Raw genomic sequence first — 24,360 nt, 5'->3', positions numbered from 1 at the left:
GATCAGATTCGGGTGGGATCTTGGTCTCGTACTATTTACTTCTCACAGAATGCAGAATGGACCACCCAGGTATTATGCGGTGGCCTGTTCTTTTACATTTGAGCTGTAAACATACTCATATGTCTGAATCAAACATGCACCATATGACCATATTGGTCCCAATCTCCATCTTTTTCTATCTATAAAGGCAGGCTGCCTTGAGTTTCTTCTGAGAGCAATCAATCCTGTTGGAAAACTGCACCTTTGTATTGTAAATGTCAATATAGTTATGAACATGACCATGATCATCACTACAAAATTTAGCTGTTATTGCCTTATTGAATGCAAGAAGATACATTACAAGGACACTTATCAAATATTATAAAAATGTGAATCTTCAACAGACAACAGCGAATTTGGCCTTGAGGCCTCTATAATTAAACCAACCACTTTTTATCGTGGAGGCTGGTATACATGTGTTTTTGTATGAACTGCTGAGTGCTGGTAGAATTTTGCGCGGACAAAATCTTGCAGCTCTTACAATAAAAAATTGTCGAGCATGTGCTGTATCACATCTGCTCCGTCGGAATTGATGAAAGGTGTTTTCACCTGAACATAAAAATTAATTTGCACTCAGAGCACCAGATTGGTAGTAAGAGCAAATCTGTATAGTGTTTGATATGCAAGGTGTAATTGTACATCGTAATTAGTATATCACGTCGATGCAAGTATTTTAACTTTCTGTTTTATGTATTAATCAGTCGATGAAATTTCAAAAAAATCAGAAATTTTGATAAGGAGATCTGAATATAACAGAAATAAATACTTGCCTGAATGGTGCTGTGTGCCATAAGTCTTTGCCTACTTCCTTTAAAACTAACATCCACCCTTTCCCAGCTTAGTTTAGTTAGACCTCTGATCATTGTCTCTGGTATTGTAATTGTACACAAAAGTTAGATTGTTAGTCAGAAAAATCTGTATCGATAACAGTAAACTTTATCTAGCACTTTCAAAAATCATCAATATCAGGGTTATAATTATTTATAGTGCCTCAGAAAGTGCATTGACAAGTAGGAAAACACGCCCTCTTTTAGTAACTGTCAGCCAAAAAAAAAAAAAAAGAAGAGCTGCTGAGGTTAACCTCAAAGCTGACTCTATATTCTAATACTAAACAGTCGAGGTTAACCTCAAAGCTGACTCTATATTGTAATCAATCAGCGGAAGATCTTGTACATAATATAGTATGAGAAAAATGTTTCAGGTACGGAAGCAGGGCTTACCAGGATTCAACGTCTTTTCTGGCAATTAATTTACATTGCTAGTTCGACCAAACAAGTAATACTTGAAACTAGCGACTTCTAGAAAATGCAATGCTTATTTATTCATAGTTTAATAACATACATTCTTAACCTATAAAACATTTAACTGGTAACTATAATACACAATTTGGAGTGGGGAACGTTTTACTCCCTTTTTTCCATGATAAAATATAGGTTTTGAATATAACTGTAATAGAAGTGCAATTAAGATTCCCACCTGGTGCATAAGGTCAAAGCAAAGTAGGAAATATTGCATGTTCAACCATTGACAATTTTTATCAATCTCTTAACAGCACTTCTGCACAAGTGATATTCTACGATGAAATGGCACAATCTATCAATCACGAAGTCCATAATGCTGGCCAACATCCAGTTATAGTTGTGCTCTCCAGTGTTAAAGCTAGACTGATCCAAGGTAGTTCTGAAAATTTTGGATTCCTGATTTTTAATGTCTTCCTAAAACATTGTCCGGTCAATTTGTAAGGTGAGGCGAAGCTGACAAACTATTCACCAACAAGGTTTTTCATAAATCTGGATCATGAAGCAGTGGGGGATCTCAGAGATGCATTCAGGTTAGTAATTAATCTTATGTACTGTATGATTTTGTAAATATATGTGAATAAATGTAAAGGTACAAATTGGGAATTTTTGAAACGCTTCAATCTTACAGATTGGCAAATTGGCGTCTCTACTAATGTTCGCAATCAGAAGCAAGCAAAGAGAGGAGTATACTACCTCCATCATGCTATTCCTACTATTCCATCATGTTGTCTCTCTTATGTAATGTGTGGTTTTGTAATAAGATTTGGTAACTTTGTACTTTCAAATTCTGTAAAGCATTTGGTTTAGTAGCCAGATTAAGAACTTTGTATTATTCTTAAGATAATGGTGCCGTAGGTTTGTATAACTCTGTATTCAGAACTCCGTTTCCGTATTCTAATTTGCTCCTTTCAGAGCATCATGTTTGCAAGGGATAATGTTAACACTTACGCAAACCAAGCAGTATGAGATAAAAAAAAAAAATTTCCCATGCAATTTAAAATATGCAAACGCCCAGCAGCGCGGGCTTAAATACTAGTTTCTGATATTGTTTACTTCTTAGTGCTTTATACTTTTCTAGCTGAAAGCAGCATCAGACAAACAGCTTATAATCATGATTCATGAGTGCCAAGTGCAAGAAAATTGATCAATGTAAACTTGAGGCTTCGTAAGGACTACTACTATAGAAATCAGTTCATAAAAGCAAAGGATCAGACCTTCAATGTCATCAGTCAAGTCATCATTGTGTTCGGCCTTGCAAAAATGGTCAGTTCTAGCTGGCTCCTCATTTATAACATGAGGATATCGAGTATTTCTTGGAAGTTTCTGCTTCTGAAGCCAAAAATAAGTAAGATAATTTGGAAAACCTATCCAATTTAATGTCATTACATTTTTCTTTTTGAACTGTTCAATCCTTACCTTTGGAAGTTCATTTCGACGCCTCAGAGATGAAGTACTCCATCCTACAATATCTGCAGATTATGTTAAGTAAACAAAAGAATATCAAAACAGTCTTGTTTAATGTGCCTGATAGTCTGCTTGCTGTAAAAAGTATATCGAACATACTGAAGTGTTGAAGAGTATAAGATCCTGTGCCTCTGACACCTTAAGATTTAATATGGTTATGGTGATTGTGCAGAGATCTTGCTTATGGTGGGTGTTGTGGAAAATTGCAAGTACCTCATCATCTTATATTGATATTTTACTGCCCTCTGTATGATTCTTTTTCAGGGCTTTCCTTTCATGTTGTTTTAATGTCCTAAATTGCCACATAATTTGAGAATGTGATGATGAGTTCGACTATTTTACACTTTGACCCTGGTATATTTTGCTAGTAGTGATAATCGTTAGAAGTCAGATGATGCATAGAAGGATACGGTCAAAACGTGCGTTTGCATAGGCCACCCGCCGCTTGAAGGACTGCAAAGCTGATCTGGACAGACAAGAAAGAATGTGAAATAAAGGAACAAGGCCACATGCAGATTAGAAACTTGAAAATAACAAATTTTCTGAATTAACTTCACATTCCATTATTTATCCACAAGTGCTCACATGAATTTAAGATCTTCACAGTCATTCACCATCTGAAGCAGGAGGGGAGGTTTCCCATCATCTTTATCAGTCAGAAACAGGTGTTTCCCGGTTCTTCCAAGGAGCCAAGATACATTTGTTGCTGCTTTCTCAATGGCCAGAATTCCACAGAACATTGGTATCTGCATTTGTGAAAATCATAGAACATAAGAACCAGAAGCCTCCATAACCAGTACTCCAGAAGCATGTGGTGATTTATGACAAAATGGCCATATAATTTATATAAAAGGAATACAGCAGCTTATCATAATGATGTTTTTAATTCTGCCTTAACAGCAGTCTTATATTCTACATATGGATGCAAGAAACAGGGATTAAAAAGCTCTGTTTCCTAATAATTTATTATAAATAAATTTTTAGAAATATATGGCGAAGAGAACTAGTATACAAGCATTCAGGTAGATGTTTCCTTTGACAAAACAAATGAAAACTTCTCTATCTATTAAGATGTAGCAATACATATGCTTAGAGGAATACACACACGTAACTACAGAAAAGCAGTTTTGCAGGATATAAGACCATCCATAGATATCATATATGTATAAGTAGAACCAATTGGTGCTTTAAAGCATACAAAATAAACATTTTTTACTCCACTATCAAAACCTGAAGACCATCTTTTCAACAATATAAGTTATTTGACATTACCCTTTCAACCTGTTTTTGATTAATAATAGGTCTGACTTTTTACTGGTTATTTGATTAGCATGGCCACTGCATTGCCAGTCAGTACCACACAGCAGAGATTACATCTTTTCTGCATTCCACAATTTCCAGTTCAAGGCTAACCATACACGTAAATTTTGTCTAGAACTATCATATAAAGCAGACTGGGAGCAAATTCCTACAAAGTTGCTGAAGAGATTTATAAAAACAAATCACATGTAATTAATATCAACCATATAAACATCATTCTATTACGAGATATTTGTTTGGTTCCCCTCATCAATATTTGAGTACTATCAACTAAATAAATAAGTTAGAAACAATAACATTAGTATTGCTTCCTTGAGTTCATTCATAATGGTTTCAGGGTATAATACAAAAAGGTGAGCATGAAGAGCGCACTGATTACCTGTCTATGTCCTCTACAGCCCAGGTGTGGAGTTGCGGAGGTTATGAAGTTTACGGGCTCCAGTCCAGCAATTGTTCCTCTGGCCTCTTCCCTGTACGGAGATTCTCCTTTAACTTCACATTTTTCCTCAGGTGAGTCTTCTGTATAAAGCTTAGCTATAGCATATCTTGATACTAGGCCACCAAGTGAGTGACTTATAAAAGATATTTTCTGAAGACCAGGATGACGTTTTATAACAGATAGCACCTGAAAGCATGTAAGTAACATAACCAGTATTCTAGGTCTGTGTAGTGAGAGAAGAGTTTGAACTAATTGCATGAATATACAAAAGGGACTACATGAGAGCAACACAGTTATACATACCTCATCTGCTAATCTACTTCCCATCACATCAACACCATCAAATGTCAACATTGAATGATTAGATTCACTGCCTGCAAATATCAGTTTTTAAAGCCAATATATACTATAACTTGAGCTAGTGCGCTTGAAACGTTAAAGCTTACAGATACAAACGAGCTATGCATTAGTCTAACTCCCCAACAAGAGAGGGAAGGAGTGCTATGTATCACAGGTTTAAGTATTGTTGAAGGTAAAATGGGTATGTCAGTGTTTTCAAATAACTAAAAATCTTACCCTGCTTCTCGTATTGCTGTATTGCACAAAAGATATAACTGCCAAGCTAGCCTAATTAGTTGTAATCTGCAGTACTTGTGAGCTTTGACACAAGTAACCAATGAAAGAACGCTATCAAATAGCAAGGAGATGGAAAACAAAATTTGTTCATGTAGCTGACAAAAAGAAGAAGAAAAATTCATGTTCTAATAGTAGGAGCTAATGATTATTTTTGTTTTCCCAGTCAAATCCACACGAGGAATACGAGTACCTTTATATGGAAAACGTTCTTTTATTTCCCACTATAACTTTTCATTCCTGACCCGAAGAATCCAAGTTCTCAAGAAAAGGGATTTCAGTTCATAAAATAAATATGTGTTCTATATGAGACAGAGAGAATAATATATCGAGTACTATAACTGGTTCTTTAATAGGATCCCCAAGCAACTTTGGGGTTTTGGAAATTGGAAAACAAAATTAACTCAGAACATCTTTTTTCCTACATTTGTAAGGTAGCTTTTTTCACCTAAACTGAACAGAACCTGTATATACAATACAGAGTTTTGTTAATGAATAGAAACCCTTATGCAGACTGTACTAATCAGCATGAAGTTTTGTCGCAAAGGTGTCTGCTCAAGATATCTATTGATTGACTAGTATATATTAAAAGTTTCAGATACCAATTTTTATGGGCATAATGAAAATCAAGAATAAGACTTGAGCATAATAGGTAATTTAAATTATAACTTACAATGAACAACAACATCGTGGGGGTACCTCTTCAGAAATTGCTTTGCAGCATATCTCCAATTTTGAGCACTACAATCATAAAAACACTTTCTAAACACGAATTAAAATAAATAGTGCTGCATTGGCACAGTGAAAATGTTCTGAAGCAAGACTAATTAGCGGCGTAGTAGATTTTGTATGCAGCTCGTATTTTTTGCCAGGGTAGGGGGCAGATGGAATTGAATTAGAAGGAAAGCTGGATATGATCTTTTATATCATTAAATTTATCCTTCTCCAGAAATCACAATTGGAGAAGATCTATCTACGTGTCTATGGGTAAATCATGAAGTAATACAACCTAGACTTCTGGACTTGATAATAATATAATGTAGATGCCTCATACCACTGCACTGGAAATAGATTTTGAGGACATTTTATACTACTTCTTCAATTTTTCCGTCACAGAGAGGTGTTAAGTTAGATGATGGAAACTACCTAATTTTTTCACAAGCAACTATACCCTGAGGTAAATTATGCCATAAAAAAGAGTACTCTCGTGACATAGAAGAAGACATTGTTGCAATGTAATATCAAGCCAACTTCCATGTGCACATGGATATCTCTTATGTAAAACATACGATTATCTGTTCCTACCAACACCAAAAGTTTTCAGAATTGCCTGGATCAGTTTATGTTCTCATTGATCTCATTACTAAAAAAATGTAGTCACAATATCACAGTACTGCAAATCTAAACACGAAAATATGAGGTGTTAAACACATTAAACATTAACTTCAATCTCTATATTCAGCAACTTTTTCCTTGTATAAAGTAAACACACCCTTTCAGGCTTCAGCAATTCATAACAATGATAGAGCAACATTTTGTGTATTCTCAAAAAAGAAAACTCCAAATTGTCCCAATTTATAATCACTCCTCTTTCCAATTTTCCTAATATGAACTATATAACAAACAAAAACTCATAAATCTTCTAACAGCAAATAAACATAAACTCTTAATAGAGTATTATTATCTTCTTCCGAACTCCTAAATTTTCAATTTTATTTTAAAGACTACAATGGTTAACAGGACCAAACCCGCAAGAAAACTCGAAAAATAATGAGTATAATAATGAAACTGACCTGCCAATGATACCATTAACAGTAACAACTAAATGACTCGGGCTAGCCTTTCCAATATTAGAAGCAGATTCCATATCCAAGTTTCCATTAGCATCAGCCTCCTCTATAGTTGAATCACCATAATCATCTCTTTTCCTTCTTCTAAAACACCCTAATATCAAATTCTTCCTCCTCTTCATCTTCTTGCTCTTCTTCTTCCTCATCTTATCATCACCATCAGCTTGAGCTGATGATCTGATCATCTCTTCTGAGCCCTTCTCCAACTCCATCACTTTGGCTTTTCTGTATGATTTTCATCGACTTAAAAGCAAGAGATAAGTACATACATACTTATATAGGTTGTCTGCATGTTTTTCACATCACTGTCTTCAACATTCAATGTAGATCCTTCCTTTCTAAATTCACTGCTGTTCCATAATAATAGTCCAAATGATTTTCATTTATTTCTGGACGTTTTTTGACTTTATCTGCAGAACCCTTTTCTCAATTTGTTAGATTTTGACTCCTCCACAACTAATTTAAATGATTGCACAATTTTTATTTAGGCACTTTCTGTGCTTTATGGCAACAAACAAAATATAAAGTAAAATTAGTACTCGATTTAACTTGACACAAACTTAAAGCGCAAAGAAAGTAAGAGTTTATCTTCTAATGCATATTAAAATAAATAATACAATAATAAAAAATACAAATGTTTATTAGCAAAGAAAAACTTTACTGCATTTAAAAATTTTTGATTAAAATTTTCATTCAGGATGTGTAGCGTAGGTCTTCATATTTACAATGTGAAACACACTCTTCATGTGATCAATGATGGTATTCCAAAGTTGTTTTGTGAGTATTTTTCTAGAAATAGCTAGAATTCTTTAGAATTTGCTGGCGATTTTGTGATTGTCATAATTGTTAAGAGCTTAAATTAATAATCTTTGTGTTGATAAATTATTAATTTATCAGAACTTTTATATATCAAATTAAATTCTCACAAACAAATATGTTAAAATTGAATCAACACTATTTCTTTTATCATGTATGTATTATTCACTTAAAATTGTTATTTGAAGCTATATAAAGGGAAAAAGATGTAAGATGTATTTCATGAGTTTAAAGGAAAATCGTGGTAAAATATGTTGATACTCCCTCCGTTTCAATTTACATGTCCAGTACTTTTAAAAAAAAAATTTGTTTTCAAATTAGTTGTTCACCTCAACTTTCAATGCAAAATCATATTTCCAAAGTCAATTCTACTCCACAAATCTCTTATTTATATTTCCTAGATCAATCTCACTCCACATATTTTGGTCATTTAATGCAATTAATCTGTGAATAACCACTTTTCTTAAACTGTGTGATTTTTTGTAAGTGGATATCTAATTTGAAACGGAGGGAGTAACATAGATTAATAATAGCAGACAATACTTTAGATGTAAAATTTAAGTGTAAATATAAATAGTATTTATCAAAATTATCATTTGTTTCAAAAAAATTTACAATTTTCTCATCTTCCGAAAATATTTGAAAAAATACGTTTCAACCCTGTACATTAAATATAACTTCCGCATTTAATTCGATAAAAATATTGTTACAACAAAAAACAACCACATGCACTTTTTTTCACAAAAAATTTCAACACAAACATCCAAGAAAATAGAGTTTAAAGTGATCATCTTTGAATTTTTTTTATGATATTTTGATTTTATTAAGTTGGAAGCCCATAAGTTAAGAAGCCGCTTGGAGCATGACTTAACATGAATTTTTTATTGATGTTTTGATCCTCACCTTTCTGCTTTGCGATTTTTGGAACATACACCGATATCGAGGCAATTCACACCATTTTGTAAGTTGTTCTCATTATATTGATATATATTATGTTTTCATGGGTAGAAGTGTGTTGTGTAAATATATACAGCAAACCAGAGTTTTGAGCAAATCCAACACGTGCCCTATTTAGTATTTTAAGTCATAATATATGATATTTGATGAAAAATTTGATCTAATAATATCCTAATATCCTATATCCTATATCACTAGAACAATCATTCAAACTCTATTTTTGAGGCACTTTTCCTCCTTATCCTATTCCATATTTTTGAGACACTCTCTTCTTATCCTATCTCATATTATATTTAAGTTCCAACTAGAACGGACTTGCTCACATGAATATTATAGAAAAACCTTATGTCAAAATGATATTCTATTAAGATCTAGACATAAATTAAGAAATATATATAATTAAGATTTTAATTATTTTTTCATTCAAAAAATCTAAAGATATTCGATTTGAAATTTTAAATATATATCAGGATCTTAATAAGATTAATAAGATTTTAAATTGATATTTATTTAAAATTTTGATAATATAATCATTAAAATTTAAAATTTAATACTCCCTCTGTTTTTTTTTATATGACACTTTTGATTTGGGCACTTAACTTTAGATGGGTTGACCGGATAGTAGAAATCATTATTTTTGATTGATTTTTTTTTGTGAATTAAAATTTTGATTGTATATTTTTATTCAGAAAAAGAAAAATTCAAAAATAATACTTTTAACTATCCGGTCAAAGCACTTAAAAGTGTGCCAAAAAGTCAAACTTCATATATTAAAAAACATTAAAAAACAGAGGGAGTATTAATCCGTTAAAAACCTTCAATACAACCGAGGATCTTAGATCTTATGAATATGGAAGGTAAAGCCTTGACATCAAGTTCAGTAAGGTCAGTGTCCGAAGCCTTTCAATTACCGTAATTTTCCTGATTTATTTATCTGTTTTATTTATGTATCCCTGTCAATATAGTTCAAATTAGGGCCTGTAGATGATTTTTTCATTGTTTGATTAGCCAATAACAGATGGTTCATATTGTTATATATTTAAGTTAATCTGATCTGATCCTTCAATATATGAACTCTTTACTAAAGACTTGTGTTTTCTTCGGATTTTGTACTAATGAAGTACTATTTATATTACCCAGAAATTGATTCTGTGTTGTATTGATTGTGTTATATTATGAAGAAGGCATTCAAGAAAATCTTCAAGACCCATTCAAGAAAACATTCAGAGGTATGGGGTTTTGGTTTTTTGGGTTAAATATTTATTTTCGGGTTGTTTCGATACAAGATTACATGTTTTGGATTTATGTGATGATCTGTATTGATTATGCTTGATCTTGATGTTTGTAAAAGGAAGCAAAAGAAGCTATGGCATATCCATCCACTAGCAATGCTAATGATGTCTCACATTCTGAGGTATGATTGCATTTGGCTTTGTATAATCTTCTATGCTTTCTCTAGGGGTGGCAATTTTGGGCGGTGTTCGTATTTGTAAACTTGTCAATTTCATGTTGCTGTCAAACAAACTGAAGCTTGATAAATATGAATATATATGCTTGAAGGAATAAAGTATTAATTATCACTGTGTGTATCACAATTTTTTTAATATTGCTAATAAAGCCCTTTAAAATGTTTCATACTAGTGAACTTCAGAATTATGTGGAGTACTATTTGCATAAGCTGCATTGATTTTTTTGCACAAAGAATGAGTAATAAAAAAAAGATATGAATGTATGGTTGTTTCCTTTGAAAATTTTACTATTATTTACAAGGAGAATGATTTACAGTTTAAACGAAGAAGTTTTTTCTACAACTCAAAAGGGATGAAGTTTATGTGCTTAAGATTCTGTTTCTTACATCAGGAATTTAAAGAGGGTTCTAAAAAGTCAAGGGACAATCTTGCTGCTAATCTGATACTAAATCATGATTTCTCTAACGGGTTAGATTCATGGCACCCAAATTGCTGTGAAGGCTACGTGGCTTCTAATTCGGGTTATCCTCAAAACATATCAGCTAGTCCAGGCAATTATTATGCTGTAATAACAAATCGCAAGGAATGTTGGCAGGGCCTTGAGCAAGACATCACAACAAGAGTTTCCCCAGGTCTCACTTATACAGTGTCTGCTACTGTTAGTGTATCAGGGCCTCTTCAAGACATTGCTGATGTTTCCGCTACACTCAGATTAGAATATCGTAATGCAGCAACTAGCTATTTGTTCATCGCAAGGTACTTGAGATTTTTTCCTTGTGGTTGTGTCCATTCATTGTATAAAAACAACTTATACTAGTAAAATTTGCTATATGCAGAACATCTGTTTCCAAAGACGGATGGGAGAAGTTGGAAGGAACATTTCTATTGTCAGATATGCCTGATCAGGTTGTGTTGTATTTTGAAGGACCCTCTCCTGGAGTAGACCTACTCATAAAATCAGTTTCGGTTTTTAGTCCTAGCGAGTTCAGAGTAAGCTATATGTCTATCTTATTTTTCTCTTTTACTTGAACTATATGATTCTTGAAGTGTATGAATTAATTCTTATTATATTAACATATAGGGACTACTTATCTAGACTCTAGGTCAAATAAAACTGTGAAACAAAATCTTAAATGAGAATTGAACAGAAAACTTAAATGGGAACTCAACAGAAAATTTAATGAGAACTCCTATTTTTTCATCAGATTAGACCTTTTGATTGCATTATTTATGAATGTAATAGCTCCCAATAAGGTGTCGTTTGTTTCGCGGAGTCAGCCGGAGTGGTATGGGGTTGAAATGAGGAATCGGGTTAAGTTGGTATGGGTTTAAGGTGTCATATTTGATATCATGTGGTTTGGTTGAGTGTTGGAATCAATATATTCAATTAAAAAAAATTAAGTTGTTAATTCATGTTAATTAAAATTGTTATTGTTATTATTATTATTATTATTATTATTATTATTATTATTATTATTATTATTATATTATTATTATTATTATTATTATTATTATTATTATTATTATTATTATTATTATTATTATTATTATTATTATTATTATTATATATTTCTGCATCATTGATTATTCTTGTATTAAACATTATTATTTAATTTCTTAAATAGAGACAAAAAATCAAAAATGAATATATTTCTGCATCATTGATTATTCTTGTATTAAACATTAATATTTAATTTCTTAAATAGAGACAAAAAATCAAAAATGAAATTGATTCCCATACCTCCATCTCATACCCACCTCATCCCTTGGGTATCAAAAATTCATACCTTGGGGGTTTGAGGTATGGGTTTCAAATTTTATTTTTTGTAACCAAACACTTGGTATGGGTTTGGAATGGACAAAACTCATACGTGATTCCAGATCCCCATGAACCAAACGACCCCTAAGGGTTCAGGCATTCAGGATCCCAAAACAGGGTTTCCAGTTTACCGACTTCCACTCCATTTATGTCATAGTTCCCTTCAAGAGTTCCACCCGTTCCCTTCACAAATAGAGTATAGTTTTGAATTTGTTGAATATCAGTGGTACTTTCCTACATTGAAATAGAGCATAGTTCCAATGTACAAAAGTACCACTGAGATTCACATATCTTTATCACGCTTTAACTTCTTGAAAATTTGTATCAACTTCACCATGTTGTTTGTGATAAGAATCAAAATAAAATAAGAAATCCAATCACGAGCTATGCCAACGATGCTTTTCATTTAGAGGTACCATTGTATTGTATTAAAAGTTAAAAGTTAAAACTGTCTCAAAAATTTCAGAGTGTTCCCTGTTTTTCACAGGAGCTCTCTGGGATTAAAATTGATAAATGATGTTATTGCATAACTTGTACTTTTGTTTATCACAGACCCAATTTATGATTGTTGTGTGTGCTTTAGACTTTAAATAAGTGAATATTTGAAGCTTGTATGGCAACTTAGAAGCATATACTGCCCTTTTTTTTTTAATTACTGCACAAACAATGGAAATGCATCATATTTGTTCTTCATTTCATTGTTCTTTTCTGTTCAATATTTGATATAGAAAGTAGAAATTACAAATATACAACTTAAAGTAAAAACTTATGTCTTTAGCATTTTGTGTCGTCTAACAGAAATTCGAAGAGGGTGTTAAAACTTCATGGAAGAACCTCGTCGACAATATCATAAAAAACCATGACTTCTCTGGAGGATTGGATTCTTGGCATCCAAATTGCTGTGAAGGGTATGTGGCTTCAGCCACATTGGATTACTCTGGGGAGACATCAGATAGGTCAAGAAATTATTATGCTGTAATTACAAATCGAAAGGAATGTTGGCAAGGCCTGGAGCAAGACATCACTTCAGGAGTTTCCCCAGGTTCCACATATTTAGTTTCTGCTATCGTCAGCGTATCAGGGAATCTTCAGGACTTTGCAGATGTTTCTGCTACACTCAGACTAATGCACCAAGACAAAACAACTAGCTACTTGTTCGTTGCCAGGTAATGGAGTTTTCTTTCTTTTTGTGGTTGGTCCCTTATATAAGAATACAGTTGTAAGAGTTGCTACATGCAGAACTTCTGTTTTCAAAGATAAGTGGGAGAACTTAGAAGGCACATTTTCCTTGCCAGATACGCTTGAGCGAGTTGTGTTATATTTTGAAGGACCATCTGCTGGAGTAGATTTACTAATAAAATCAGTTGTAGTATCCGGTCCTACCTTCAGCGAGATCAGGGTAAGCTGTGTTAGTAATTTAATTTTCTCATACACTTCAGTAAAAAAATACTGGTAAATATCGAAAGTGTTAAATGTGGCAAATATACAGAATTAGGAGGTCAAAATTTGGTTGCCTATTTTACTAACTATACACGCGTATATAATTTTCTAGGTTGTGAATGCGTTGACTATATAAAATCAAAGCGGAAAAGAATTCTATACAAGAGTTTATAGGGTATAATTATGTATAAAAGATTTTGAAGTTGGTAATCAACAATTTGCAATATTATCGCCCTCAGTCTTTTTAACCTACCTATTGATTTTGTCTTGAATATCTTCTAAAAATGACAGACTGGAAGCATAGAATATGTCTCTGGTGGAAAGGAGATCACCTTGAATCCTGAATTTGATGATGGCATTCAGTGTTGGTCCGGAAGAGGCTGCAAAATTGTTTTGCATAATTCCATGGTAGATGGAAAAATTCTTCCCGCATCTGGAAAGTGCTTTGCATCAGCAAGAGAACGCACAGCGACTTGGCATGGCATTGAGCAGGACATAACTGCAAGAGTGTGCCGAAAGCTTGCATATGAGGTATCTGCTACAGTTAGGATATTTGGTAACAATGTTAGCAATGCAGATGTCCGGGCTACCTTGTTCGTTCAAACATCAGATCGCCGTGAGGAATACATAGGAATCGCAAAGTTAGTTTCTTCTTCATTGTCTGTGGTTAATTTGATCATATTTTCACATGATTCGGCTAGCTTTTTGCATGATGTGCACGAATGCAAAATATTGTTGAGTTCTTTGAACTACATATGTCATATTCTGTTATTTCGAACCAGCATGACAGAGAACCTACATGTTGAGTTGTATGTATTTTGAAGTGTTATTTTACATCAGCTGCATGCTTGTATTTCTGACTTGTTACTTTTTATTCCTCTTAAAGTGCTCAGGCAACAGATAAAGATTGGGTACAATTGCGTGGAAAATTCCTTTTAAATGGTTTTTTTTCGAAGGTAGTAATTTATCTGGAAGGTCCACCACCAGGCACTGATATCCTCCTCAACAATTTTGTTGTTCAGCGTGCAGAAAGACGCCCTCCATTGCTTGCAAAAGTTTCTGAGGTCTGTTGGCCAAGTTATAAATGTGTAATATATTTTTTTGATGCGGTATATAACTAACTATAGCTGTTTGTGGCTTATGTTTCAGAGAGTAGATTATGGAGCAAATATAATGACCAACAGCAACCTTGGTAACGGAACAAATGGATGGTTTCCCCTTGGTAATTGCACTTTGAGCACTGGAATTGGTTCGCCCAATACATTTCCCCCAATGGCAAGGGCTACTTTAGGGCCTTGTGAGCCGTTAAGTGGTCGTTTCATTATTGTTTCAAATCGTACTCAGACTTGGATGGGCCCTGCTCAGATAATCACAGATAAAATAGAACTCTATCGTACATATCAAGTTTCTGCTTGGGTTAGGATTGGTTCTAATGCAGCTGGTCCTCAGAATGTAAATGTTGCAGTTGGTGTTGACAGCCAATGGGTAAACGGGGGCCAAGTTGAGATTAATGATCAAAGATGGCATGAAGTTTGTGGGTCTTTCCGGATTGAGACAAAACCAACTAAGGTGATGGTTTATGTTCAAGGTCCTGTAGCAGGTGTTGACTTGATGGTTGCTGGAATGCATATTTTTCCTGTTAATCGGCATGCAAGGTTCAGACACTTGAAAGATCAAACTGATAAGGTTATAGCTAAATCTATATGCATCTTTTAATACTTGAAATTAATATCAGCAAATACATTGTTTGAAAAAGTTATCCACGGACAATATAACTTGGCTAAATGTGTAGGTTTTAATATACCCATCCAATAATATTGTCAGAACTGTCTCATCATTTTTGGTAAATTATATTGTTTCCCACTGACAACTATGCTCTATTACTAAATATATCATAACATTTCTTTATTTTTGCTGTTAAGGTGCTTTGATTATAGATTAGAAGACACTGTGCATGTAATATCTTGCTGCATATCTGTGATAAGTTGTGTTAATTTTTCATTAAAAAGATAAGGTAGGCAGTACTTGCCTAATTTATATTGGAGTATGTACTTTATATGCCTAAGCATTTATATTACTATGCTGATTGCCGAACATTCAAATAATTATTTTATCCCTGATTCGCAGATACGTAAACATGATGTTGTCTTAAAATTCTCCAGATCAGATTCAGTTAGTACGCAGGGAATACCCGTAAAAGTCCGACAAGTACATAATAGTTTCCCCTTTGGCTCATGTGTGAGTAGAAGTAACATAGACAATGAAGATTTTGTTGATTTTTTTAAGCAACATTTCAATTGGGCTGTGTTTGGAAATGAGCTGAAATGGTACTGGACTGAGTCGGAGCAAGGAAAAATAAATTACAAGGATGCTGATGACCTGTTGAACTTTTGCGCCAGCCATAACATTGAAACTCGGGGTCACTGTATATTCTGGGAAGTGGAAGACACAGTTCAGCCATGGATCCGGGCTTTGAACGAGAATAATTTAATGGCAGCAGTTCAGAATCGCCTAACAAGCCTTCTCACCCGCTACAAGGGGAAGTTTAGGCATTATGATGTAAACAATGAGATGCTGCATGGATCATTCTTTGAAGACCGGTTAGGAAAAGATATCCGAACGAACATGTTTAAGAAAGCTAACCAACTAGATCCTTCTGCTATGTTATTTGTAAATGATTATCATGTAGAAGATGGATGTGACAGTAAGTCATCTCCAGAAAAATACATTCAGCAAATTCTTGATTTGCAGGAACAAGGAGCTCCTGTTGGAGGAATTGGTATTCAGGGACATATAGATTATCCAGTTGGTTCCATAGTTTGTTCTGCTCTTGATAAATTGGCTATTCTTGGCCTTCCAATCTGGTTTACAGAACTAGACGTGTCTTCTAGCAACGAGCATGTGCGAGCTGATGATCTGGAAGTTATGCTTCGAGAGGCTTTTGCTCATCCAGCAGTGGATGGAGTAATGTTATGGGGATTCTGGGAATTGTTTATGTGCAGAGACCATTCACATCTGGTGAACGCGGAAGGGGAAATCAACGAAGCTGGCAAAAGATATCTTGCACTTAAGCAAGAGTGGATGTCTAATGCACAGGGACATATTGATGAGCAAGGGCAATTTGGATTCAGAGGCTTTTATGGGACATATGAAGTGGAAGTTGATATCAGTCACTCTAAGAAGAAGATTATCAAGCCATTCGTTGTAGAGAAAGGCGAGTCACCTTTGGTTTTATCTATCGACTTGTAGTTTCTCAAGACTAATTCTGGAAGGAGAATGGTCTCGGCTCTTGATCATGCACATTGGGCTAACCTTTTGCTTGTGGTTTATGGATTACCTACTTTCTAAACTAATATGCATGGTTTGTGTTATAGAACTAAAAACGGGGGTGAGCGATTCGTGCTTTGGACTGGTCTCGGTGCGAGATGCCTACGTATCTTCTGTGTGAAGAAGAATCAAGTCCAAAACGTAGTTCTAGTTATGAGGGGTAGAGCCCTTTATATAGGCGCTTCGGAGTCAGAAGTGGGACGGAAGTACGATTCCGTGTATCAGACTTCTTATCGAAGTATGCCTCGAAGCAAGAGATAAGATAGAACTCTTATCCTCTTGTTGTTGACGTTTATCCGAACTTCTGAATATTTATCTGCTAGAATCAGATGTATTATAGAATTTGGACTTGTAACTGGACCTCTATTAATTAATTACGAAATTAATTAATATTTAAGAGCCTCAGGCCCTATTTAACTGGGCTTTAGTGTTCTTGGGCTTTTAATATCTAATAATAATTAAATATTACTTCTGACCCATATCATTTGCCCCCCAACTTTCGACAAGTTTTGTAAAAACTTTTCAAAAGTTGCTGAGTCCTTATCGGCTTTCTGAGCTCCTGATTCATATATCATGCGAGAAAGCTAACTTCTGCAAATTCCCATCGTCCAAGGTCTGAAGTTCCATAAATAGCGCAAGGATCTCACCGATCTTGACTACTTTGAAACAATTCGAGAGATGATTCGAATTGACTGTACAGTAAAGATAGCTCTGTTTCGTATCCTTCGGGATCGTACTTCATTTTTGATTGGAGTATCGGAAGACATGAGTCTTTCTTTTGACTTTTTGAGTCGTTTTCATGACACTACGAGTCTTTTTATTGGTACAACAAGTATTCTTCAAAATTACGTTTGTAATGGTATTTTCGAACACTTTCGTATTTTTTCAGGGCTAAATTCAAATTAATTGGAATTTTTATGATTAAATTCCAATTTTCTTAGAATTTTTCGAGCCTTTAAATAATTTTCAAAATATATTTGAAATTAAAATTTCAATTTTATGATTTTTCTTGTATTTTTTCCTATTTTTGGAATTTTTGGGACATTTCTTTTAAGAATTAAATAATTCTTTAATAGAAATTCATCCCTCTCCCTGAGATGCTTCCTTGGCGTGGGTAGCCCCGCCAAGGAAGCACTTTAGCTCGCCACGCCTAGGAGTTATGTCTCCTGGGCGTGGTTGGTCGATGCCTTGGTTGCTCTGCCTCCTTGGCGTGGGTACCCCCGCCAAGGAGGCATTTTAGCATGCCACGCCTAGGAGGCGTTCTCCCAGGCTCGTATATGCTCTTTCAAGAGTAGGATGTCTCCTAGGCGTGCATACAGACGCCAAGGAGACCTAATTTTGCACCACGCCTAGAAGAAGTGCTTCCTAGGCGTGGTTGGGTTTAAGGCCTACATAAGGCTTCAATTGTTATGCTTCCTTGGCGTGGGTAACCCCGCCAAGGAGACATGTTGTTACACCACGCCTAGGAGATGTGCTTCCTGGGCGTGGTTGGGTTTAAGGCCTACATAAGGCTTCAATTGTTATGCTTCCTTGGCGTGGGTAACCCCGCCGAGGAGACATGTTGGTATTTGGTAATGCATTTCGCTACAATCGTCTTAGGAACATGTTACCGTTATAGGTTGTGGGCCTTAGTCTATAACCTGTCAGGCCTATATAGCTTATTTTTCTTTATTTTTTGCGTGTGTCTCCCAGAATTCTTGAGATCCTTCTAGAATAGGTTCGAATTTTTCAAGTCTATGGGCTTCCCGCCTTTGGCCAGGCTTAATGACCGGCCCAAGGCCCATTTTACGGGCTGTAGCCAGTTCATTTTAGGGTTTACCGGCAAGTGAACCGGTTGTAGATTGCCTATACAATGAGTGACTGAGAGTTCATTTCTCATTTCACTCCAAAGTTTCCAAAGTTAAGAGCTAAAAATTCTCCCAAACACTCTCAAAACCCTCTAGTTTTTCGGCAAGTTTTAAGGCGTATTTTCGGCCATCTGCAAGTCTTTTCCAGATTCCGGCCGATATTCAAAGCATTCTCCAGTTTCCGGGCGATCTTCAAAGATTTTCCCAGATTCCGACTAATCTTCATCCTCCTTCGTCATTTTCTGGGTTTTCAGCCTCCATTCTTTGAAGATCAATGGCGGATTCTTCATCTTCACAGCAATCCCAGCTTTCTCAACAGCCCGCTGCTCGTTCTCGCGTTAACCGAGGTAAAAAATCCCTCGTTCATGCTAGCGTTTTTTCACTTAGAGATTTATTAAGTGAATTTGGTCAAGCGTTCCCCAATTTGCTCCATTTAGATGCTTATAATTATCCCACTAAGCTCACCCAAAAAGATATTGATATTATGAGCAAGCTGTTTGGAATTGAACACCCTTACAGGGCCGAGCTCCCAGGCCCAAATGACCGGGCTTGCTACCCAAAGCCCGGGGCAATTAGGATTTACAAAGAGACTTTTTATGCTGGATTTAGATTGCCTCCCCCGATGTTTGTTTATAGGCTTTTAGCCGAAGCCCGGGTATGTCCAACCCAACTCCAGCCCAATGGCTGGAGGTTCATAAATTGTTTTTTGGTCCAGTGCAAGAAGCATAACTTAGAGCCCAGCGTGGTTGTATTTAGATATCTTTTTAAGTTTGTGAACGCCCCAAATGACGAAGGCTGGGTCAAAATCCAATATCGGACTTTGGGCCGCAGCATCTTCGTTTCTGACTCGGCCCCTGATTCTCTTCCGAATTGGAAGAAACAATGGTTTTATTTATACATGGAAGGGGCCGATTGGGCCGACTACTTTTACTCGGATTTCAGCCGGGCCGAGGACGGAACGATGCGGTCCCTTAAGTTGGGGGTCGAGGAAGAGGCTGCAATTAGGGTTTTAACGGGGGACAACCTCCATCATTGCTCGTTGCTTATCTCGGAGGCCTCCCTCCAGTTACATGGGCTTAGCGATTTGGGCCCTGAGGGTATGCCTCATCCACTTGCATTTTTAATAAACTTCTCTTTACCTTTATAAATTGGGCTTCTAACTTTTCGTGTTTCTGATTTGCAGCCCAAGTCGCTTTAGGAAGCATATTCAAAAAGCGCGAAACCGCCGCTTCTCAGGCGGTGGTTACCGAAGTGCCTCGCGAGAAGAAGTCGCGAAAGAGGGGGAAGTCCCCGGTTATCGAGAAGGTTCCGGCCTTCCTAACTCCTCGCGAGGTGACCGTAGAGGAGGACTCAGGCCCCTACGTCGTGGAGTGGGGCCTTCTCAAGAAGGATACCGTGGTGGGAGATTCTCGGGCCGCCGCGGAGTGGTCCCGGAACGTGATTACTCCCCGGGATCGAGCCCACGTAGTGGAATCGTCCGAGGATCTCCAGATCGAGCTTCTGGGGGCCCAAGCCGTGGCGACGGTAAGCCCAATGCATTGTTTTCAAGTTTTATCCTAACTTAGATAATTTCTTCTTCTTTTAACTTCCTCGTTTTGTGTAGGTCAACACCTACCTCCAAGCTGCGGTTCACAACTTGAAGGCGGTCAGGGCCGAGAAGTCGATCGCGGAACGTGACCGCGATCGTTACTTCGAAGCCTCGACCGCTAACTTCGAGCAGTTCCGGAGGGTGGAGGCCGAGCTGGTGGCCGAACAAGAAAAGGTCCGTACTTTGGAGGCGGAGCTGGCAAGGGTTCGGAAGGAGGCGGTGGAGGACTATAAAAAGTCCCAAGAATTTGACGACCTCCTGGCCGCGGAGTTCGACACATCCTTTCCCGAGACCTTCAAATCTTGCTGGGAAAGGATCATAGAGGAACTCGGCTCCCAGATCGAGGGAGTCACACTGGAACGATTCCCTGTTCCGAAGCTTCCCGGGGAGGAGACCCCTTCCCCGATGGCGGTCGAGGATCTCGGGGATTCGCATCCTGTGGACTCCCAAACTTTGGAGATTCCAACCGAGACTCTCGTGATCCAAGATTCCCACTTGGATGAGATGGATCTTGGGAAGGATGAGGAGGCCCAAGATGAAGCCCGGGACGAGGCCCAGGAGAAGGAGGCCCGGGAACCTGAAGTCCAGGAGACTGAGAAGGTCCAAGATGATGCCTTCGATGATGGGCTCCCTTAGGCTAGGTTTATTTTTCAGCCCTGCGTGGCTTGCTTTTGTAATTAATTATTCGGATATTTATACCCTTCGGGGTTTTAAATTAAATATTTGGATTCTCTTTTGTCTCGTCCTTTAATCTCGCGTATTTAGCATTCTTTACTTAGAATACTTTTCGTAAGATTTTAGTTAATTCAAACCTCAGAGTAATCCTCGGGATTTTTATCTTTAATCGATGAATCAGAGTAATTCTTACTTAGAATTTTCAAACTCCGAAACTGACTATTTTAAATCCAAACTTAGGAGTTTTATATTCAATGTGCAAGTTCGATCAGAACTCTTGAACTTTTCAAAACATAAATACAAGTAAAAACTACTTGGATAAACAAGCTAGGTAATCCTCAGGACTTTATTATTATAGTAAAAGAGATAACTATTTCTGGAAATCAACTACATGGCAGTGGTCAACATGACCTTATTCTCGTGGTAACTACTAACTTCTGTTATCACAGAGTAGATATTAAATATAATATATCTTTAAGTTGGTCGCATGCCAACTTCTAGGGACTTCAATTCCTTCCAAGGTTTGAAGCTTGTATGAGCCATGGCCTGTGACAGTCTTAACTTGGTAGGGGCCTTCCCAATTTGGAGCCATCTTGCCTTTGGGACCTACCCCTGAAGCCTCAATTTTTCTAAGTACCAGATCTCCTTCCCTGAAATATCGCTCCTTAACCCGTAGGTTATAGTAATAGGAAGCTCGTTTCTGGTTTTCCACAATCTTAGCATGGGCTTCGTCACGAATCTCATCAATCATATCAAGTGCAAGTCTCATACCTTCTTCATTGGCCTCTGGCTCATACTGCTGGACCCTGGAGGATGTATGAGTGATTTCAAGTGGCACCACTGCCTTAGCTCCATAAGCTAGCTGAAAGGGGGTTGTCCCAGTTGAAACCTTACAAGTTGTTCGATACGCCCATAGTATAGGGAGTATCTCATCGACCCATGATCCCTGGGCTTTCTGAACTTTTTTCTTTAGTCCATCAAGGATTATCCTATTGGCCACCTCAGCTTGTCCATTAGCTTGAGGATGGGCAACTGAAGTGAAGCGTAACTCAATTGAGTAATCCTCACAATAACTTCTAAACTCAGCATTATTGAACTGAGTCCCATTGTCTGTAACCATTACCCGAGGTATCCCGTACCTGCAGATAATGTTCTCCCACACAAATTGAGCAACTTGCTTGGTGGTTATCTTGGCCAACGGCTTGGCTTCAATCCACTTAGTGAAATAATCAATTGCAACCAATAGAAACTTTCTCTGCGCACTAGCAAGTGGAAACGGTCCAAGAATATCCATCCCCCACATTGCAAAGGGGATAGGAGTATTGATAGATGTCAGCATCTCAGGTGGCTGTCGTACAACAGGTGCAAACCTTTGACAACGATCACACCTTTTCACATAGTCTTGAGCGTGCTTTAGCATATCTGGCCAATAGAATCCAAGGCGAGTCACTTTATGAGCCAATGCTCTTCCACCAAGGTGTTGGCCACATACCCCTTCATGAACTTCTCTAAGGGCTTCTCGAGCCTCATCCGGCCTCAAACACCTTAAATAAGGGATCACAAACGATTTTCTATATAAGACCCCCTCAATGAGTACATACTTAAGGGCCCTTACCTGTAACTTTCGTGCTTCATCAGCATTAGGCGGCAGATGACCACTTCGTAAATATAACTTAATCTCATCCATCCAAGTGGACCCTGTGTCAATGGGAGCAACTAACTTTGCTTCAATGCTAGGGGTTCTTAAAACCTGATAATAAACACTTCCTGAGCATACCTCATCATCGGAGGATGCAAATTGTGATAAGGCATCAGCCTTGGTGTTCTCCTCCCTTGGCACATATTCTACCAAGCATTCTTCGAATAGTGCCATCTGGGTCTTTACAATCCTTAGATATTTTAGCATAGCCTCCTCACGGGCTTCAAACTCACCATTCACTTGGAAGACTACAAGCTTTGAGTCACCACAGACCTTCAAATTCTTTACCCTCAAGGTTCTAGCTAGACCAAGTCCAGCTATCAATGCTTCATACTCTGCTTCATTATTGGTGGTCGGAAAGTCTAGCTTAATAGCATATTCCACAGTAAAGCCATCAGGGCTTTGGAGTACAAGTCCTGCACCACTACCTTTTGTTTTTGAAGCCCCGTCAAAAAATAGTAGCCAATATTCTTTAGGTTTTTCTTCCTTAGTAGGTTCTTCTACCTTGTCTCCTTGCCCCCCGACTTCCTGGTTGCTAATGGTGCATTCAACTAGGAAGTCAGCTAAGGCCTGAGCTTTAATCGCCGTTCGAGGTTTGTATCGGATATCAAATTCTCCAAGCTCAATGGCCCACTTAATCAATCTTCCACTAGCCTTAGGGCTATGTATAACATTTCGGAGAGGTTGGTCTGTCAAGACTTCTATCTTATGAGACTGAAAGTAAGGTCTCAACTTCCTCGAGGCCGTAATCATGGCCAAAGCAAACTTTTCGATCACTGAGTAATTGAGCTCCGCTCCATGCAGAACCTTGCTCACATAGTACACTGGTTTCTGGACTTTGGATTCCTCCCGAACCAAGACGGCACTTAGCGCTTGTTCCGAGACAGCTAAATATACATACAGGGTTTCGCCCTCTACGGGTTTCGATAAGAGTGGTGGCTCTGCCATATACTTCTTTAGATGTTCGAAGGCCACTTGGCTCTCATCCGTCCATTCAAAGTTCTTGACCTTCTTTAATGCTTTGAAGAAAGGCAAGCACTTGTCTCCTGACTTGGATACAAACCTTCCCAAGGCTGCAATTCTTCCTGTCAGTTTCTGAACATCCCTTACACTCTTTGGGGGTTCCATGTCTAGGATAGCTTTTATCTTGTCGGGGTTGGCTTCAATACCACGCTTTGAGACCATCAGACCCAGGAACTTCCCAGAACCGACCCCAAAGGCACACTTAGCTGGGTTTAACATCATCTTATGCGTCCTCAGGACTTCAAAGGCCTCTCTAAGGTGTTCAAGGTGATCCGCTTTATTCAAGCTTTTCACCAACATATCGTCTACGTATACCTCCATAGTCTTTCCAATCAGATGTTTAAACATCTTGTTTGCAAGGCGTTGGTACGTTGCTCCTGCATTCTTAAGTCCAAAGGCCATAACCAAATAACAAAATACACCAAAGTCAGTGATAAACGATACCTTGGGTACATCGTCCTTGTCCATCCGGATCTGATTATATCCGCTGAAGCCATCCATGAAGCTCAGCATCTCATGGCCAGCGGTGGCATCTATTAACGTGTCTATCCTTGGAAGAGGGAAACAATCCTTGGGACAAGCATCATTCAGATCAGTGAAGTCTACACACATCCTCCACTTTCCATTGGCCTTCTTGACCATAACAGGGTTCGC

General features: G+C 37.2%; 3 protein-coding genes across 6 annotated transcripts; 2 read left to right on the top strand and 1 right to left on the bottom strand.

Moving 5' to 3' along the window:
* Positions 1-287: 287 nt before the first annotated feature.
* On the bottom strand, positions 288-7,506 carry LOC108211049 (putative lipase ROG1). Of its 2 annotated transcripts, XM_017382535.2 has the most exons (10): positions 6,990-7,502; positions 5,870-5,937; positions 4,867-4,937; positions 4,504-4,749; positions 3,390-3,550; positions 3,215-3,270; positions 2,757-2,809; positions 2,555-2,669; positions 810-907; positions 288-588 (listed from the first exon to the last, which is right to left on the bottom strand). In XM_017382535.2, exons 1-10 carry the CDS (start codon positions 7,256-7,258, stop codon positions 517-519), a joined length of 1,209 nt encoding a protein of 402 aa, XP_017238024.1. In that variant the 5' UTR covers positions 7,259-7,502; the 3' UTR covers positions 288-516. The 2 variants fall into 2 exon arrangements, with proteins under 2 accessions (XP_017238024.1, XP_017238025.1); XM_017382536.2 differs by lacking the exons at positions 288-588; positions 810-907 and adding an exon at positions 920-1,829 and having other exon boundaries at positions 6,990-7,506.
* A 2,095-nt stretch (positions 7,507-9,601) lies between these two features.
* On the top strand, positions 9,602-17,271 carry LOC108214994 (endo-1,4-beta-xylanase 1). 3 transcript variants are annotated; one of them, XM_017387284.2, is made up of 11 exons: positions 9,602-9,704; positions 9,960-10,048; positions 10,171-10,233; positions 10,680-11,044; positions 11,125-11,278; positions 12,906-13,273; positions 13,347-13,506; positions 13,839-14,188; positions 14,434-14,611; positions 14,697-15,233; positions 15,675-17,271. In XM_017387284.2, exons 2-11 carry the CDS (start codon positions 9,995-9,997, stop codon positions 16,794-16,796), a joined length of 3,351 nt encoding a protein of 1,116 aa, XP_017242773.1. In that variant the 5' UTR covers positions 9,602-9,704; positions 9,960-9,994; the 3' UTR covers positions 16,797-17,271. The 3 variants fall into 3 exon arrangements, with proteins under 3 accessions (XP_017242773.1, XP_017242774.1, XP_017242776.1); XM_017387285.2 differs by having other exon boundaries at positions 9,624-9,704; positions 10,001-10,048; XM_017387287.2 differs by having other exon boundaries at positions 9,656-9,704; positions 10,004-10,048.
* Positions 17,272-18,860: 1,589 nt separating this feature from the next.
* On the top strand, positions 18,861-21,084 carry LOC108212180 (uncharacterized). Its single transcript, XM_017383908.2, has 3 exons — positions 18,861-19,818; positions 19,905-20,245; positions 20,325-21,084. Exons 1-3 carry the CDS (start codon positions 18,996-18,998, stop codon positions 20,943-20,945), a joined length of 1,785 nt encoding a protein of 594 aa, XP_017239397.2. The 5' UTR covers positions 18,861-18,995; the 3' UTR covers positions 20,946-21,084.
* Positions 21,085-24,360: the final 3,276 nt, after the last annotated feature.

The sequence above is a fragment of the Daucus carota genome, chromosome 3 (genome assembly GCF_001625215.2).
Source record: "Daucus carota subsp. sativus chromosome 3, DH1 v3.0, whole genome shotgun sequence".
Classification (NCBI taxonomy): domain Eukaryota; kingdom Viridiplantae; phylum Streptophyta; class Magnoliopsida; order Apiales; family Apiaceae; genus Daucus; species Daucus carota.
Note: the sequence above shows the minus strand (reverse complement) of the source record. Positions and strands in the feature narration are given on the sequence as shown.